Here is a 14,871-nt window from a genome sequence, read left to right as displayed (position 1 = left end):
ATATTTGATTGAAAGAATTTAAAAAAAATTAACATAGAGGTTCATAAAATAATTGAACAACTGTCTTGCTAACGAGGGTTTTACAATAAATGTGTCCAAAGCTTTACCAATTCAGAGTAGTCTCAACGCGTGGTTTTAGGATGAACTCAACTAAATTTATCATTTACAGTATTTAATATTAGTCAATGACACCAACATGAACTTCAGTATAAAATGAAAATTGATTTCAAAATTCTCAAAATTAATTAATTATTATTCTGATTATTATTATTATTATTATTATTATTATTATTATTATTATTATTATTATTATTATTATTATTATTATTATTATTAATCTCTCATCATTTAATTAACCTATGCTTCACTGTCACACGATCATGTTCTCATTAATTTTCCACTGCATTATTTACCTAACGATCGTCATTAGCATTCCAGAATAATTATTTTCCAGTTAATTGTTAATGACTTGGTTTCACCATAACTCAAAGTAATCATGCGGCTAACGAACTTCTACTTCTGATCTTTGTATTGCATTTCCATTCAAATTAATCTTAAAATATTTCAAAGTTCAACTATAAATGTGTCAGAAATTTACGTTATCCACGTGTGAGCTAGTTAAATAAATTTTATTTACAAGTCGAGTGCCTTCGTAAGATAACGAGATGATCTTTCCTTTTAAATCTCGCTAATGAAGAAAATAAATCCTTTTCTAGTCTTCCTAGACTTAAGTTGATCAAATTTTCCCTTAAGGGCATGAAAATTACTTCTTAAGGCAACACACAATGATGAGTGTAATCTGCGTCGCAGCAAGTGCGTGACCAGATCAAATTAAATGGGACCAACATGATACAAGAGAAATATACTATCTGCGCACTTTTTAGTGATAGATTTACACTCTAGTGCTGAAGCGGTCGACTTCGGTTATTTTCGAGATTCGTATTGGCAACCTTTGAAACACAAACTAAGAATCGCTTATCACTGTGCGCCATCTTGCATACACTTTAAGTACTCGTACTGTTGTTGTTTACACAGCAAAGCCAAACTATAGAATTCATGCTAGGAACACGTTTCGCAACGGGAAATGTTATATAGTATTATATATTGTGTGTGTGACAGTTGTTTGCTTAAAATAATAAAGGTTTATAAAATTCATATCGATCGATCATATTATCGATTCAATTCAGATTTCATTTCCATTCAGTTGGCAGTATTGACGGAACCCTTCTTACTTTTCCAACGAGTACAAAAATCTATCACTAAAAAGTGCGCATACTATACATATTTACACATACACACACATTCACACTAGGGAACACGTATTTTATGTACATTATTTATATCGAATCCTGTTTTGGCAAGTTTATTCATGATTTTTACGAGTGGTCAGGTCACGTAATATCTAGCAGAAATAATCTGTGTACTGAAATTATTCTTCATTAATGGTGACTAGTGATCGAAGTCATGGGTATCACTTGGTAGAAACACATTTCACATATCGATGTGAGTTCATCTAACTCTTGAAATTATAATGGAAGATTCTAGTAAAATCCATAAGCACTACCATCGCTTGGGCTACAGGTTGAAACTATCGCTAGCGTGAGCCTTGATCGTATCATTTTTATTCCCTATCTGTGAAATACATTCGCAACACGTGCTCCAATAATTATAATCTATCTTGCGCTCCCAATGCACAAGAATAAGTCAAATATCATCATTAAATCATCAATCGCTCAATTATACAACAAATATCCCTCAGGATTGGTCATATTCCAGCCCCTTCATGAACAGAGCACATTCAATCTCACATATAAGGACTCTACTGTAAATTTATGGCTCACGAGTGTTTAATTCTGTTTTACCCGATCTTTAATCAATACTATTATTATTTAAGTGATTATTACATCTAATGATCCTCGTGGAATATCATAAAATTAGATGACTTCATCATAAATACAGCAAGTGATCTTGAAAGACACTAGGTTCGACCCTATTCACTTAAAATGTACACACAAAGTTCAGTCCAATAACTTTCAACATTACGAGGGAAGTAGATTTATCGTGTGGTCAGTGATTATTACATATTAAGCTCCTAAGCATGGGAAATCATTCAAAGACAACCTACATGTCTACTCTAACAGATTCAAAATTTCATTCACACGTACCTAGTCTACCACGACACCTTAAGAAGTGGAAAAATGAAATATTTCTAACTATAACAAACTAATAGATCTACGACTTAAAGAAGAAAGACCTCTAGTTGTACAAAAGGTGAGACAGAAAGTAAATTAAAAGGTATTCAAGTTTTAGATGGAGTTCGATCCCCGTCGACAGTCAATTATTCCAGCATTTTCCTCCGGTCAGTCTCCTTCCAATTACCAGATACGCCTCACATTTTACAGCTCCATGGAGGCTTTGTAGCAGGTGTCCCTCGATGAAGTTGCGTTGTATATGGTTGGGGAATTGTCCATCTTGAGGTCTTCAGCTTCTAAGACGACTTCTGTAGAATTCCGGTCACAGGCTGTAACTGAGATGACAAGATTAAGTATTTGCACAAGCACACGTCTAACGTTAATAACTCATCTACACAGTCACACTTAACTTGGTTCTTAATGCGTGTTTTACTCCATAGGAATTCGCTAATTCTCTCGCTAAATTCTGGCAGAACAGGCATCGACTTGAACTGAAAATCATTTCTCCACGTGGTCGGATAAAGTAGCGTCGCACATCCAAGTCTGGCAGCACAGCAAAGAATATTCAGATATTCAGAGCTTCAGAGAGAGCAATTTACTCGTAACAAGGCCTTTTTATATTATCGGCCTGGGAGGTGTGATCTTCAACGAGAACGCTAATTGGCTGATGGTCTCATTTAATTGGCTCAGACTATTCCAGATTCAGAATGTGAGTTGCACGCGTGCGGCGGTAGTCACGTGATTTGTCTCGACCTTGGCACAGCTCGGGCCATGTATCACCCCCCTGAATGACGAAAAAAACTCGTTCTTAGCTCGCCACTACTTCCCCAATGACACATTGCAGTTCCAAGCAGACAATAAAACTTTTAATTTCCACTTGTTGAAAATATACACAATATCGCCAATTTTAATGGGGACAGTACAGCCCCAGCATTTGACTCGTGTGAAAGTGGACAACTACGGAATACCATCTTCAGCACTGCCGACAGTGGGGTTAGAATCCACTATCTCCCCGATGCAGACTCACAGCTGTGCACCCCTAACCACACGGCCAACTCGCCCAGTCGTATAGAGTGTAACAGCCTGCCTGAATATTGATGGGAAGTAGCTGGGGAGTTAGATAACTTTCTTATTTAGCATGCCATTCTCCTGCTTCACAAATTTTTTGATACTACTGGTACGTAACACACTGGTTCATCATAGCATTCGAGCTATTCAATCCCTACTCTGAGGCACGGATTGAATGAGCAGTGTGCATATTTTACGGAATTATGGCAGAGGAGTGTTCAAGGCAGTCTTCGGCCTGGACATTCCAGCTCTAGAACTATGGACTGTTAGATCAGCACCGTAGTACTCTTCGTTACAGGTGATAAAATGTGCGGTTTTTCATTTGATCAAGTATTTTATATGATAACATTGCTTTTAATCGCTACATTCCTACTGACGTTTTTGTAATAACCTATGCGGACTTCAGTTAGGAAAACCACAAAGTCAGTCTTTCTGAGAATCCCGTAGCGAAGCACGGGTACATCAGCTAGTAATTAAATAAAGTTGTTAGTGACATGAAATATATAAGACACATACAAATTTAAATAAAGTTGTCTATGGCATGAAATATATACACAATACATACACAATACAAAATTAATAATCATATCAGTTCAATTACCTTACAAGTTCCTGTCTTGTTCTGAACTCAATATCTCACACTGTTACTGGTGTAGCGCATATTCATTCAAATTTTTTGTTTGGTACAGTAGGTAACACTCAGCTTATTCCATCTGTTTTCATTAAAAATAGCAGACAATATGTCTGATAAAACACAGCACTGAATATAAATTATAGTTGTAAAGCTAGAAAAACTGGGATGTGCTGTGCTGAATGGCTCAGACGGTTCAGGTGCTGGCCTTCTGACCCCAACTGGCTCAGTCCAGTGGTATTTGAAGGTGCTCAAATACTTCAGCCCCACGTCGGTAGATTTACTGGCCCATAAAATCTCCTGCAGGAATAAATTCTGGCATCTCGGCGTCTCCAAAAAAATTTTTAATTAGTTAACGTGGCGTAAAGCCAATAACATTATTATTAAAACTGGGATGTTATCTTCCTAAAAAGAATTTATCAGGACACCAGGCCAGGGCTCTGAAAAATTTAAAAATTGGGACTGTTCTAGTGAAATTGGGATGACTGGGACCCCTAACTGGGTACAGTCTGACTTACCACTGTGTGACCACGAACCTTCTACGCTGGCGTAGCAGGAGGAGAGGTGATACTCCCATGAGGCGCGCCCCAGGTGGCGGATAGGGGGGTCCTAACCGGCTTGCCGGTGGGCTTGAGGGAAATAAAATACCTCTCGCGGACCAAACACACTACCCCCTGCGGGTGGGGGATGCACATGTAGAATACACCCGCGGTATCCCCTGCCTGTCGTAAGAGGCGCCCAAGGGGCTCTCAACTTGGGAGTGTGGATTGGCGACCACGGGGCCCTTGGCTGAGTCTTGGCATTGCTTCTACTTACTTGTGCCAGGCTCCTCACTTTCGTCTATCCTGTCCGACCTCCCTTGGTCAACTCTTGTTCTTTTCCGACCCCAACGATATTAGAGCATTCGAGGCCTAGGGAGTCTTTCATTTTCGCGCCCTTCGTGGCCCTTTTGTTTCATCGTCCGTTACTTCATTTTTCGAAGTGATGGATCCCTTCTTTCTTCTTTTCTCTCTCTCTCTCTCTCTCTCTCTACCCTCTGTGGGTGGGGGGTGCAGACGAAAAATACACCCACGGTATCCCCTGCCTGTCGTGAGAGGCATCTAAAAGGGGCGACCAAGGGATGATTGAAGTAGAACCATGAAACTCCTTTTAATTCGTACCATCACCTGGGGAACACCGTACTTGCAAGTAGTACCACTATATTAGATACGAAATTGGCTTGTGATTAGTAGCAGCAGAGAGTGGTTCACTGTAGGTTTCCAGTACCCGTGAGTCGTACACCACGGGTCTGGGCGTTGCCTGTGTTTAGTACCACTATATAAGCGGTGCCGTGGGTGTACGTTGCCTGCACTTAGTACCCGCTATGTGAGGAACACCACGGGATTACCGTCGCCCGTGTTTAGTGCACCTATGTGAGGAACACCATCGGTTTGCGTTGCCTGTGTGTGGCACCATTATGTGAGAAACACCATAGGTCTGCGTTACCTGTATGACGTCCAATACTTGTGAGTAGTACCATCATACGTGGAACACCATGAGTCTACGCTGCTTTTGATTAGTACCCCAACATGACAAATACCATGGTTCTACTTTACTAGCTATAAGTACTATTATGAGGAGCTGTTGTCCTGTATTTTGTACCCCTTTAGACAAGTATCCTCGATTTAGGATTGTGCTTTAGAAGTGGTCTCTTGGTCAGTAATACTAATTTTTATGGTAGTTTTTGGATAGGATCCACTGATTGTTTTAAATTCATATCCATCCAATCTTCATGCCATTTTCTTTATTTTGGTCAGTGGATGATTATGAACCTTTAATTTGTCATTTCATTTCGTACCATCAGGGGCCGATGACCTAGATGTTAGGCCCCTTAAAACAATAAGCATTATCATCATCACCACTGTGTGATACAACAAACTCTCACTTACAGAGTGAGCAATGTGCATTATATTTGTTATTTTTATCAGGATTAATTCACTCGTAGGTTTCCTCGCACGTTTTCCAGTAGTTATACAAGTATATTAACTTCTATTTAGGGCAGAAAGTCCGTCCATATTGAGATTAAACAGAATAAAACCAGGTATCCAAATAAAATAGCAACACACGCAATGTGTGAACCACTGGCTTTCTCTGGTTTAGTGCTTAGTGAAAGTGGTAGTAATGATCAATCACAATCGACAAAGACACTGGAGTAACTCCAGTCTTTGCTATAGACAAAGATATATTGTGGTGGTAAATTTCAATTTTTAAAATTTTTTCCAATAGTACGTGAGGTATGCACTCGGGATGAAATCGAGAAGGGAGGCAGGGTTTGGTTTTAAAATTTAGTGGAATAAGGGAATTTCTATATAATAAGGGAGTGGTAACCATAATAACTATAAGCCTGCTTGGAGTCTAAAGAGTATTTTGCGAAGAGATCAGTGTTCACAACACGATAGTGGCAGAGAAATATTAAGATAATGCTGAAGTGCTCTGAAATTACAGAGGAGAATAAATTACAAAATTGCTCATAGGTGATACTATAGAAGCAAATCTAATAAACAGGAAAAATCATATTTATAATTGTTTGTATATATTAATTATTTGGTATCTTGAAAAATGCTAAATGACAACTTACAGTAAAATTTCCCCAAATTAATTCTCGAGGGGTTTGTCCCTAAGGAATTAAGCATTCTTTAACTTGCTTATTGTTACATTAAATTATTAATTTTATGAAAATTGTATATTCTCTTTTGTAAGTGTCTCCTTTTTCTTTTTTTCACAGACATGCTGGCTATCAGTATTGTGGAGCATGTAGTGGATTTGCTTACAGACAGATTAGTCCTGTTGTTGTGTGAGTATTCATTTTTCTCACTACTCATAAGTGTTAAATTTTGGAATTAGTCTAAGGGTATTAAGAAGTGTTTAAAGCTGGAACTACTGCAAGCATTGTCATAAGATGGCAGCAGCAGTTAGACCTTGTGTTTCTGTCGCTCCAATGTATTACTGTAGTATTGTGATTCTGTTTGTGTATAAGTGTGTTATTTAGTCTGCTGCAGTCTCGGTAAGTGTGTCCGATTTACGTGATGGGCCTTGTGACCCTGGTACTCAGTGGTGCTGTGCAAGGAGACATTTTATTTTCCTGGTCTTGTCAGCTTGTAACCTTCCTGTACTGCGCCATGTTTCTACCACACCCCGTGAATGGTTGAAGGATTGTCGTTCTTCCTTTAGTTCAGTGTATATGATGTTATTACTTATCTCTGGTGATATTCACTAATTCAGGACCTCTCTCTCTCTCTATTACCATAATATTCAGAGCCCGAATATTATATTAACTGACCGTTTATTAAAAGCTACTTTTTCTTTTTTCTGTACGTGTTTAATACTGCACTAACACATTGGAGGTTTTTGGGGATTGAAGGATAGGAAAGGGCTAGGATTGGGAAGGTAGTGGCCTAGGCCTTAATTAAGGTACAGCTCCAGCATTTTCCTGGTGTGAAAATGGGCAAACCATCTTCAGGACAGTGGGGTTGATAGCTACGTGACCCAAACCATACAACCACTTGGTGTTACACTTCTAAAATGTTAGAAAGAACAATTGTGGAACAAGTTGATACGAGATATCAAGATTACTTAAAGGACGATATTGCTATTACCTCATGCAAGGAGCATGATTTAGCAGATATTTTTAATTCAGGAGGTCAGCTGGACTCTATTGCTGTTGACCTATCCAAGGCTTTTGATAGATTATGGGAGACTGCTGACAAAAATGAGGGCTACTGGACTAGACAAAAAAGTGGTTGAATGGGTTCTTTCTACTATTCTTCCTGAACCACATATTGCCCATACTTTCATACAAAATTCCAGCAAATTTTCTCCCTCTTCATTCCTTTTTCCATATCTAAAGGATCCAATTACTTGTTCCATTCCTTTTGTCGCAATCAACCATTGAATTAAAGTATCCCATGACAGTCGCTTCAACATCCTTTATTTCTCTCTCCAATGTCTCTAGGACTTGGTCCATATCATCCATCATTTATGCATCAAGTCTGGATGAAATCCTTTACTCCGTACTTTGTCCTTAATGGTATCTTTATTATTCTATCACTTATGCAGTCCACTTAATGTACATACTCGTCTATAATCTTGCTGGTTATTATTGACACTCCATTCTTTGCTGTGAAATCCTTCACTCCAGTAGAAAGTGTATCCCTTCCTAAACTTCTTTTCTTTTTCTCTCTACTTAACCTCACTCAATCCCATCATAGCTCATCTCGTATTCTTCTCCATGAAATCAAAAAATGCTTAGGTAAAGTATGCAATTTGTAGACTATGTTCTACACTCACTATTCTGCCATTATACAGCAATAGTCATAATTCTTAAGTAAGAATTATACTTAAAACTTACCTAAGCATAAAAGAGTAAAATGAGAACCTCTTTGGCTGACTTCAGACATCATATTAAGACCTATGAAATTAATAAACTTCACTTACATTATCTCCACAGGCACAAAAATATATACATTTAAGACCTGTTTAATGGGTATTATTTGAATCATATATTTGAAATAGTGGGTTACTCGCAAGAATTAAGGAAAAGAAATCACAGCACTTAACCCCTGTGGGTGGGAGATGCAGATGAAGAATACACCCACGCTATCCCCTGCCTGTCATAAGAGACTACTAAAAGGGGCGACCAAGGGATTATGATATTAGAACCATGAGATTACTTGTGATTTATACCATTATGTGTGGAACACCATGGGTCGATGTTGCTTGCGACTAGTACCACCTCGCGAGGGTCTACGTTATATAGCAGCAGTACCATTCTGTGCGGAACATTATGGGTCTGAGTGTTTCTTGTGAAAGAGATCATGTGTATTCCACTGGTCCGTTCCACTGTTCAGTATGGTCTGCGTTACCTATGAGTAGTACCACTTTATGTACAACGCCATGGGTCTATTTTGCCTGCGGTTAGTACTACTATGTGAGAAACACCACGGGAATAGCGGCGCCCGTGATTAGTACAGCTAGGTGAGGAGCACCATGGGTCTGCGTTGCTTGTGGGTGGTGCCCTTATGTGCGTAACGCCATGGGTTTGTGATTCCTGCGATTGGTGCCATTGTGTGTGACATACCATGGGTTTCCATTACCATGTGAGAAACACCGTGAGTCTATGTTACCTGTGATTAGTACCACTGTAGGAGGAACACCATGATTCTGTTTTACTAGTGATTAGTACCATTGTGAGGGGCCAGTAACCTAGATTTTGGACCCCTTTAGATAATAAGCATCATCCCAGTAATTAAGACATTGTGAATTGGATCCACTGATTGTTTTTGTTTCACAATCATTTTCTCATCACCATTAGTTTTAGATTCTAGTCAGCGGATACATTTCGAAGTTTTGAATTTAATTTTGTTACACCTCATACAGTTAGGGGCCAATGACCTAGCTGTTAGGCCCCTGTAAACAACAATCATCATCATCATCATCATCACAGCAGTTAAGTGACCTCTGCATTTAGAGGAATGCTTAAAGCTGACACTTAGCAAGTTGATCACATTGTTTGGGTCAAGTAGCTGTTAGCTTGCATTCGAGGGGTGCTGGGTTTGAATCCTACCATTGGTAGTCCTGAAGATGGTTTTGCGTGGTTTACCCTTTTCACGTCAAGAAAATACAGGGGCTGGAACTTAAGTAAACCCATGATCGCTACCTTCCTAATCCTAGCCATTTCCTGTCCTTGTGACACCAAAAAGCTTTGTGTTAGTGCGAAGAGAAACCACTACCAAAAAAAGTATCTGACCTTGTGGAAACTTGTACCACTCTTTTATATTTAATAGTATTCTAGAATTGTGGAGCTTTTTGTAAACATATACTGTAGGCTCTGACATCTTGTTGCATGATGCCATCTTTTGCCTTGATATTTTTTTATTTTTTCCTGCAGATTTTGGTTCTCTTTTAATGCAGTGTATATCAAACTGAGTACATTTGAAGTGATTTAGACATCTTTGTCTTTGTCATGTTTAAACTTGCTTCAGGTATCAAATTGTACCAGATTTGCCCACTTAATAAATTCTTGTGATAATTTCACTTTAATAATGAATAATAAGATGAAGATGGGAAAAGCTATGGGAATAGATGAAGCAACCATAGAAATGATCAAGGCTGCAGGATCAGCAATATTCCAGTTGACTAATAGAACACTCAAATATCTATGGAGAGAGAGAGAGAGAGAGAGAGAGAGAGAGAGAAGTACCACCAAACGATTGGGAAAAGGGGGTTTGTATACCAATATTCAAGAAAGGAGATTAGAAGATGTGCGGTAACTATCGAGGAATCACCATCTCCCATGTTGCCAAGATAAAGGGAAAGGATATTGGAAAGAAGAATTAGGAAAATGGTGGAAAGTCAGTTACAAGAGGAACAATTTGGATTCAGGAGTCAATAGTGTTGTCATCCTGAGACATCATGCAAAAGAGCTGGGAATATGGGAAGGATATAGTAATGATTTTTATAGACTTAACAAGGGCATGTGACAGCACCCCCAAGAACAAAAGTTTGTGAAGGCCTGACATGCACATGCGCGCGTGCAGGTTGGGAAGGAACTAATAATAATAATAATAATAATAATAATAATAATAATAATAATAATAATGATAATAATAATGATAAAAGCAATATTGGTTTGGAATTGACAACGGGCTAAAGCAAGCGGAGTGTGTTGTCACCTTTACTGTATATAAGGATGATGGATGACGTTATAAAGACAGCAGGGGAAGATTATAGAGGGAGAAAAAGGAATGCAATGATGTTTGTGGATGATGATGTGTTCTGGGGAGAAGACGAGGAGGAGGCACAACGAAAGTGGAATGTACTGAATAGAAGGCTTGAAAAAGGATTGAGGATCAATGTGGATAAGAGTAAAAAGAAAGAAAAGAAACTGTCAAAATTGGAGACAAGGAACTGGAAATAGTACAACACTTTTGTAAAGTGAACTGACAGAAAATGGAAGACTGATACGGGAATTATTAAAAGGATACAACTGGAGAGTACCTTTTATCACTGTACAGAGATTAATATGGGATAAATATGTACTAAAGAAGTACTGTACAAGGGATATTACTTACCTAGGTATAATAACATATGCAGCAGGAACCTGGTCAATGACTCAGGCAGATGAAAGTACAGGCAGCTGAAATGAAATTCCTGAGGAATATGGTACGGAAGACAAGGAGGGATAGGGTGAGAAATGAAGATATACAAAAAGAGCTAAATGTGCAAAAACTCAAACTGGAAGAGAACAGATTGAGGTGGTTTGGATATTTCAAGCGAATGAAAGAAAGACTGCCAAGACAAGCGCGCGCACACACTCTTTCTCTCTCTCTCTCATTAGAATTCACCATAGGTATGGCCCTATCCTCACAGAATCGCAGGTCGCCTATACAGCGTTAACTCGAGACCTGCACCAGGCCTCTTCGGAGGCCACACGTCATTAATTATGATTGGACTCTGTGAAGTACAGTATAGGACAACGGAACCTAGCTTGGAACATGGTGTTGGATGAGGTATGGTGGAGAGAGGGGACGAAGTGGAGAGGAACCATATTTACCCCCACCTGTAGTCAGCTGGAAATGGGGAAATGATGATGATGATGATTAATGTTATTTGTTTTACATCTCACTAACTACTTTTATGGCTTCTGGATGCTGAGATCCAGAATTTTGCCTTGCAGGAGTTCTTTTGTGTGCAAGTAAATCTACTGACACGAAGTTGACGTACTGGAGCACCTTCAGATATCACCAGACTGAGCCAGGATCAAACTTGGCAACTTGAGCTCAGGTGGCCAACACTGTACTGACTGAGCTACTCAGCCCAGCAATTTCACTTTAAGACCCCCCCCCTTTTGCGGGTGGGATCATAGAATACACCATGTCTTGCCTTAAGAGGCAATTAAAAGGGGCAACCTTCAGATGAGTTGTTTGTGACTTAGTATTTGTTAATTAGCCTCCCGAAGGTATCACCACCTTGACAAAGACGAAATACATTTTGCTGGGTTTTAGGAGGCTTGCATGTTCAAATGATCCTGAGGGCTATGCCGGCAGGAGCACATGCTTCTGGTAGGGCCACCCAAGCTGGACAGGTCTAAGGTGATGATCCAGACTGAGTGATACACTGGTCCTCCAGGTTGGGGGTTGGGCGTAGGGTTAACTCCCCTGCGTTGTAAAAAGACAAATATTACGGATACCTTAAGACATTCTACAGGAAAAGAGGATAACTTGGTGACGACCCGGTGAGAAAAACGGCTTAAGGGAAGGAAAAATGATATCATAGTAGCAACGTGGGATATAAGGACATTAAAGAGATCTGGCAAGTTGAAGGAATTGAGGAATGAACTGGATTGCAGGAGCTAAGATGGCAAGGGATGATAATGTCTGGTCAACATATCCTGATGTACAGTGGAGGAGAAGGCATTAACAGCACACATTTCCTCATACAAAAGTCTGTAAAGCAAAGCGTGATTAACTTTAATGCAATCAACGATAGGATGTGCTCTTTGAGACTTCGAGCAAAGTTCTTTAATGTTACAATGTTTTGTATATATGCCCCTACAGAAGAGGCAGAAGAGGAGGAAAAAGATGCATTTTACACCAAATTGGAGGATGAAATGAACAAAATTCAAAGACATGACATGAAAATGATCCTTGGAGATCTAAATGTAAAGATTGGCAGAGAAGAGGTATATAAACACATAGTAGGGAAAGAAAGCTTCCACAAAGTCAGTAATGATAATGGTTTGAGAGTTATTGACTTTGCGAGTGGGAAGCAGATGATAATCAAAAGTACTTGGCACCTGTGGAAAAACATAAAGGAGACATTGATATCACCAGATGGTGTAACAAGAAATCAAACAGACCATGTTATCATAGACAGGCGGCATGCATCACATCATGGATGTTAGAAGTTGTAGAGGTGCTGATGCTGATTCAGACCATTATCTTGTAAGAATAAAATACAGACAAAAAATAGACTTGGCAAGGACGGCAAAAGTAAGAAGACAAAGCATAGTGTAGAGGGTCTGAAAAATGAGGAATTGCAAGAAAAATACAAGAAGAAAATAGGAGAATCTTTGGAAATAAGAAGGGAGTTAAGGGAGAAAGTAGAAGTGGAAAGTAAGTGGGAGATACTGAGAACAGTTATCAGTGAAGTTGCAGATGATACTTTGGGGAGGAAGGAACGTGTAAAGAGAGCAGAATGGTTTGATGAAGAATGCTTAACACTAATTCAAGAGAGGAATGAAGCTAGGAAAAGAATGCTTCAAAGGAGGACAAGGCAAGCAGTGGAGGAGTACAGAGAGAAGCGGAGAAGAGCCGATAAGATATGTGGATCCAAAAAGAGAGCTTTTGAGAGAAAGAGAATCAAAGAACTGAATGAAATGAAGGATGGAAATGAGGTACGAAAGTTTTATGAGAGAACAAATGTTCTTAAGAGAGGATTTCAACCAAGAGCTGTTTTCTTTAAGGACGAGGATGGAAACCTCATCGGTGACAAAAGCAAAGTGCTCGAAAGTTGGCAGGAGTATTTTTACAAGGGGGGGTGTGTGTGTGTGTGTGTGTGTGTGTGTGTGTGTGTGTGTGTGTGTGTGTGTGTGTGTGTGTGTGTGTGTGTGTGTGTGTGTGTGTGTGTGTGTGTGTGTGTGTGTGTGTGTGTGTGTGTGTGTGTGTGTGTGTGTGTGTGTGTGTGTGTGTGTGTGTGTGTGTGTGTGTGTGTGTGTGTGTGTGTGTTTGAGTCATCAGTCCATAGACTGTTTTGATGCAGCTCTCCATGCCACCCTATCCTGTGCTAACCTTTTCATTTGTACGTAACTATTGCATCCTACATCTGCTCGAATCTGCTTGTCATATTCATACCTTGGTCTACCCCTACCATTCTTACCACCTACACTTCCTTCAAAAACCAACTGAACAAGTCCTAGGTGTCTTAAGATGTGTGCTATCATTCTATCTCTTCTTCTCGTCAAATTTAGCCAAATCGATCTCCTCTCACCAGTTCGATTCAATATCTCTTCATTCGTGATTTGATCTATCCATCTCACCTTCAACATTCTTCTGTAACACCACATTTCAAAAGCTTCTATTTTCTTTCTTTCTGAGCTAGTTATCGTCCATGTTTCACTTCCATACAATGCCACGCTCAACACGAAAGTCTTCAAAAACATCTTTCTGATTCCGATATCAATGTTTGAAGTGAGCAAATTTCTTTTCTTAAGAAAGCTCTTCCTTGCTTGTGCTAGTCTGCATTTTATGTCCTTACTTCTGCCATCGTTAGTTATTTTACTACCCAAGTAACAATATTCATCTACTTCCTTTAAGACTTCACTTCCTAATCTAATGTTTCCTACATCACCTGCCTTCATTCGACTGCACTCCATTACTTTTGTTTTGGACTTATTTATTTTCATCTTGTACTCCTTACCCAAGACTTCATCCATACCATTCAGCAACTTCTCGAGATCTTCTACAGTCTCAGATAAAATAATATCATTGGCAAATCTCAAGGTTCTGATTTCCTCTCCTTGGACTGTGATTCCCTTTCCAAATTTCTCTTTGATTTCCTTTACTGCCTGTTCTATGTAAACATTGAAAAGGAGAGGGGACAAACTGCAGCCTTGCCTCACTCCTTTCTGGACTGCTGCTGCTTTTTCAAAGCCCTTGATTCTTATCACTACAGACTGATTTTTATACAGATTGTAGATAATTCTTCGTTCTCAGTATCTGATCCCTATCATCTTCAAAATCATAAATAGCTTGGTCCAATCAATATCAAATGCCTTTTCTAGATCTACAAATGCCATGTACGTGGGCTTGTCCTCCTTGATTCGATCCTCTAAGATCAGACGTAAAGTCACGATTGCTTCACATGTTCCTACATTTCTTCTGAAGCCAAATTGATCTTCTCCCAACTCAGCTTCAACTTGTTTTTCCATTCTTCTGTAAATAA

The 14,871-nt window shown here is 39.3% G+C and overlaps 1 protein-coding gene across 1 annotated transcript in view; it reads left to right on the top strand.

Annotated features, from left to right (window-relative positions):
• The window catches only part of LOC136864537 (protein MEMO1), a 160,147-nt gene that overhangs the window by 22,485 nt on the left and 122,791 nt on the right, over nt 1–14,871 (top strand). The window contains exon 3 of the mRNA XM_067141647.2: nt 6,656–6,724. Coding sequence (XP_066997748.2) covers nt 6,656–6,724 — 69 coding nt within the window. The remainder of the gene's footprint in view (nt 1–6,655; nt 6,725–14,871) is intronic.

Source organism: Anabrus simplex, chromosome 2 (genome assembly GCF_040414725.1).
Source record: "Anabrus simplex isolate iqAnaSimp1 chromosome 2, ASM4041472v1, whole genome shotgun sequence".
Taxonomy (NCBI): Eukaryota; Metazoa; Arthropoda; class Insecta; order Orthoptera; family Tettigoniidae; genus Anabrus; species Anabrus simplex.
Note: the sequence above shows the minus strand (reverse complement) of the source record. Positions and strands in the feature narration are given on the sequence as shown.